This window comes from Lolium perenne, chromosome 4 (assembly GCF_019359855.2).
Source record: "Lolium perenne isolate Kyuss_39 chromosome 4, Kyuss_2.0, whole genome shotgun sequence".
In the NCBI taxonomy this organism is placed as follows: domain Eukaryota; kingdom Viridiplantae; phylum Streptophyta; class Magnoliopsida; order Poales; family Poaceae; genus Lolium; species Lolium perenne.
Window position 1 is genome coordinate 403478824 of NC_067247.2, and position 4668 is coordinate 403483491.

General features: G+C 52.7%; 1 protein-coding gene across 1 annotated transcript; it reads right to left on the reverse strand.

Annotated features, from left to right (window-relative positions):
• Positions 1-368: 368 nt before the first annotated feature.
• Positions 369-1020, reverse strand: LOC127297436 (cortical cell-delineating protein-like). The gene has a single exon (XM_051327739.2). The coding sequence runs from the start codon at positions 961-963 to the stop codon at positions 577-579; it is 387 nt and encodes a 128-aa protein (XP_051183699.1). The 5' UTR covers positions 964-1020; the 3' UTR covers positions 369-576.
• Positions 1021-4668: the final 3648 nt, after the last annotated feature.

Sequence of the window (4668 nt, forward strand, 5' to 3'; positions counted from 1 at the left end):
CGGTATTAATGGACGTTACGAACCGTGACTATTGGCCCTTTTTCCACCAGTGTATACAAGCTATGTTAGACGTAAGATTGTGTTTTCTGGTACGGTTCGGTGGGGCTGGACCTGCGTGGCATTATAGATCTGAAATATATGTATCACGGTCGCGGGTTGTCGTCGAGGGTATTATGATTGTGCTTGGGGAGCAGCGCCCATTAAAAATGGGCCGTAGATGTAGGCTCGATCATGAATAACGTTGTCAAATCTTGTTAGCTTACTGTGATTGCTTTTCCTCGATAGATTGATTTAGCACTTCCAACGATAACACATGTTAAACAAACTTTTCTTTCACAATTTTACGTACAGGTACATATAGATACGGTTAGCCGCAACACAGGCGGTACCGTATTTTATTTAATTAGACACCACAACAGACACAATTTCACGCACATACCTCGGGCTCGGGACTACTGCGTGCATTCATGGCAAGCAAAGGAAGCTGAGGACGCACGAGACCAAACACTTACATGGAACGGAACGGAGAGACTCGTATACAGTATGTATATAGGTGCATGGAGCGTATGGATACGTTCAGCGAGGGCAGGTGAAGCCGGGAGGGCAGGTCTTGCCGCACTGGTTCAGGAGGAGGACGATGTCGGCTGTCACGTTGAGGTTGATCACGCCCAGGATGTTGGCCCGGATGGCCGTGCAGAGGCACACGGCGGCGTCCAGGTCGGCCAGCCCGTGCAGCAGCGGGCAGCACTGCTCGTCGGCCGGAACGCCGAGGTGTAGTTTCAGCAGGTTCAGCACGTTGCCGCACACGCCCAGCGTCAGCGTGTTGATCGGGCAGGTGCCGCCGCTGGTCGCCGGCGGTGGTGGCGACGGGGTCCGGCAGTGGGGTCCGCAGCCGTGCACGGCGGCAATCATCAGGCTCAGGGCAAGGGACAGGACGACGAGCTTCTTGGACGATGGCGCCATTGCTACAACCTTGTTCGAGTAAAGCTAGAGCTAGCTCGTGATCTCGATATTGTTGGATGTGGCTAGGCTTTGTGTGATGATCGATCTTGTGCTGGGTTTGGGATGGTATTTATAGCCCGATTGCACATGCACAATAGCGTGTAGATGTCACGATCGATCGATCGTGCTTGACTCCAGCTACATTCTAACCAAAACTGCAAATTTGGTACTAACATACGTGTACCATTATAGACGCTACGGTTCTCTGCGCGGCATAACAAACAAAAGGTTCATTTAATTAGAGCGTGATCTACGCCTGATGGGTATTCAGAATTTCCCTAGAGCTCCATACATATATACTCTGGATGGACTTTGCTATTTTAAAACAAGCTACGCACACAGAATAGTAGAATACGGGCAACTCTTGCGCTGGTTTTCATGCCGGCATAGACACGCGTACGTACAGCGCGTGGTGGCATACGATACGATGGAGGCCGAGCGAGCTTGCGTATTATATGCATTCCTAAGAGCATGTCTAACACGCCCCGTATAACCCGCCCATCCCGTAAAATTCCGGCGGGATACGGGGCAGGCGCGATTTGGGGCGTCTAGCAGGCCCCGTATTCGGGCCGGCCCGTTTCGGCGGAATACGGGGCTCAGGAAATCGGCCCCGTCGCCCCGTACTTATACTGGGCGCAGGTGCGAGTGAGGGGTTAACCCCTCACTCGCAACCCTAGCTCCGCCGTGCGCCGCCGCCTCCGTACTTAGCTCCGGCGAGCAATTCCTCACTCCCCCGCGCCGCATTCCACCCCAGATCCGGCATGGACGCCCGCCGCCGCAGTACCGCCTCGCCGGCGAGCGGATCGAAGCGATCCCGCTCGCCGGACAACGTGGAGGATGCGTGGCGGCGCCAATGCAAGAGATCCACCGCCGGGAGCCGGCGTGCGGCCTGCAGGTACGCCGGCGCCGCGTTCGTCCTGCCGAAGCTCGTTGACTTCGCGGCGGGCGGGCGCTGGTACAACGAGGATCCGCCGATGAAGCCGATGAGCAGGCCCAAGTTCGACGAGTAGCGCGCCGACTGGGAGCGCCGCCGCTGGGCGAAGGAGGCTTGGAGCAGCGGGAGCACCAGCGCTGGAGGAGCTCCGCTCGCCGGCGAGGAGGAGGAGGCCCCCGACTTGTTGAAGGAGCTACGACAGTTCCTCAAGGATGAAGCCAAGAGGAAGAGGGCGGAGGAGGAAGAGGTGGCGGCGGCCATCGCCGCCGCGAAGGAGGCGGAGTTGCGGGAGGCGGAGGCGGACTCGTACCTAGTCGACCTCCCCGAGTAGGATCGCGGATGTAGAATCGGTGATCCGTATGTATGATCCGTAGTATGATCAATGAAGATGAACTTTCCGGGGTTTTTGTTTTTGAAAATACGGGGTGAAATACGGGGTCTGCTAGACGGAATGGCTCTTCCGTTAGCAATTTTTCGATACGGGGCGAAAAAGCGGCGAGATACGGGACAGAAATATAAGGGGCCTGCTAGACATGCTCTAAGGGAGCAGGCCGGAGAAGTCAACTATATGTGGCCAGTGGTATATTTTTTTTCGAAACATAATTGCAGCTAGCTAGTGCCGACAATGGAACTGTTCCGCGACAATGGAAGCTCGTTAATCCACAGCTTACCCAGTACTCCTAGCAGATTTGCTTCCATTAAGCAACAGAGATCCGTTCGTTCCTTTCCATGGGAAATTGTATTTCAACTTTCTTTCGAATAGGTTTTGTTTCCGTGTTCTACTAAGATCCAACAAGAAGATTTCTAGTCTAATTCGGCAAAGAGGTACATAAATAATCCATGAGATACGATCACGCCGAGCTGAGCACAAAACCTCGTCCTCACAATCGGATCCATGGCACGTTCTCCAATATATGCGATACCTAGGGTAATTCTACAGGAGATCCTGGTGAAACTGCCAACCAGGGACATCGCCCGGTGCCGCTGCGTCTCCAGGATCTGGCGCAGCGCCGTCCGAGATCCCTCCTTCCAGCACCTCCATGTCATGGCCAGTCACGTCAACTCCGGCGTGGCGGACGTCTTGCTTGTATCAGAGAAGCTCGAGCCCGAAAGATGCATCGAAGCCACCGTCCTGAACGTCACCACGGGAAAGACAATGTGTTGCATCACCAATCCAACGGGCTACCGCCTCGCCAACATCTGTAACGGCTTCCTTTGCTTCGCATCCCATGCTAGCAATGCGCCGGTGGTCGTCTGCAACCCTATCACTGGCGAGAATCAATCTCTTCCTAATGCACCACAGTCTCTCGGAGGAGGACCTCGACGCAATCTCTTCGCCCTAGGATTCAGCCCATCAACCAAGGAGTACAAGTTATTTCGGCTTTCTTACTCAACGACAACGGGCAGTACCGAGACCATCCTAGATGTGTGCACCTTAGGTGACAGCCAAGGGTGGCGCCAACACCCAAACCCATGCCCGTATCGCCCAATATGCGATGGCTCCCCACCGGTGCTCGTGGATGGCAAGTTATATGTGGTGATGTACTGGGCAAACCCGCACAGAAGACCCGACAAAAGGCCCGATAGGTTATTGCAAATTGATGTCGCAAGCTGAGACGCACTGCACATACGGTACCCCGGAACATCCAAAATACGAGAACCCCACTAATGATGTGCGGGTAACAGCATTTGAGCTGCGCGGGGAGCTCTGTCTCGCCATCAACACCGTGCAATGGTATAATCCAAAGCTCCAGTTCTGGGTCATGGCATCGAAGCAGCCTGCGGGCAGCAGAACTGAGGATCCACTCCACTGCCAGTGGGTTCCTAGGTACACCTTCTATCTAAATTGCAAGCTTACCGATGACCACATGAATAATAACCGTTGCAGCGACCTGCCGAGGGACGTGTGGCTTGATGACAACGAGATGATGTGCTACAGGATGGGTGACACCTTGTACAAGTACGACACGAGAGGATACTCTGCGAGCCCCAACGCTAGTTTTGTGCCCTGGAACCAGCTGAAGCTCGAGCTCCCGGCGACTGATCAATCACTGTCGACTCAACGATCATGGAGTGTCTGTGGGGGTTATCGACCAACCCTATTGTCGCCTCTCACCTTTTCGCCGCCATCCGAGGATGGCGATGAGCAATTCGAGAATGCCTTGTTACGTGCGTTGAGATGCCTTAAATCAAAACAAAGAGATCGGCCTCCATCAGAGCATTCGAACGACCTGCGACCTGCCAAGAGAATTTGCTAACCAGCAGCTGCTAGCCATTAAACATCGAGGCCGTCCAATATAATGGCTTCCACTGTTCTACAAGCCCACAACTCCACCTGTAAATGCCCCGTGTCCAGCATGATGTATTTCCTGTATTCGATCTTGCATGTATTTTCCAAAAAATAAAAATAGACCCTAACGTGGAGTAGAATTCAGAGGTACAATATCTCTCAAAAAAAATCAAAGGTACTGTAGCATCTTTTACGGTAGGGACAGAGAAATAAATATTTGATAGACTGGATTAACAAATACTTGTGACTAAACTGTTCATCTATTTCCTTTGTTTCACCGAAGCAGTGAATCATCTTTTACTAAAGTTCATTTTTAGCCAAATAGCTGCTCAAATAGTAAAGATCAGCTTTTAAAAAATACTAGCAAAAAGGCCCGTGCGTTGCACCGGGAAAAAAAGTTCGACGTATCCGCTTGTTGCAAAGGAGAAAAACTGTTGATTTT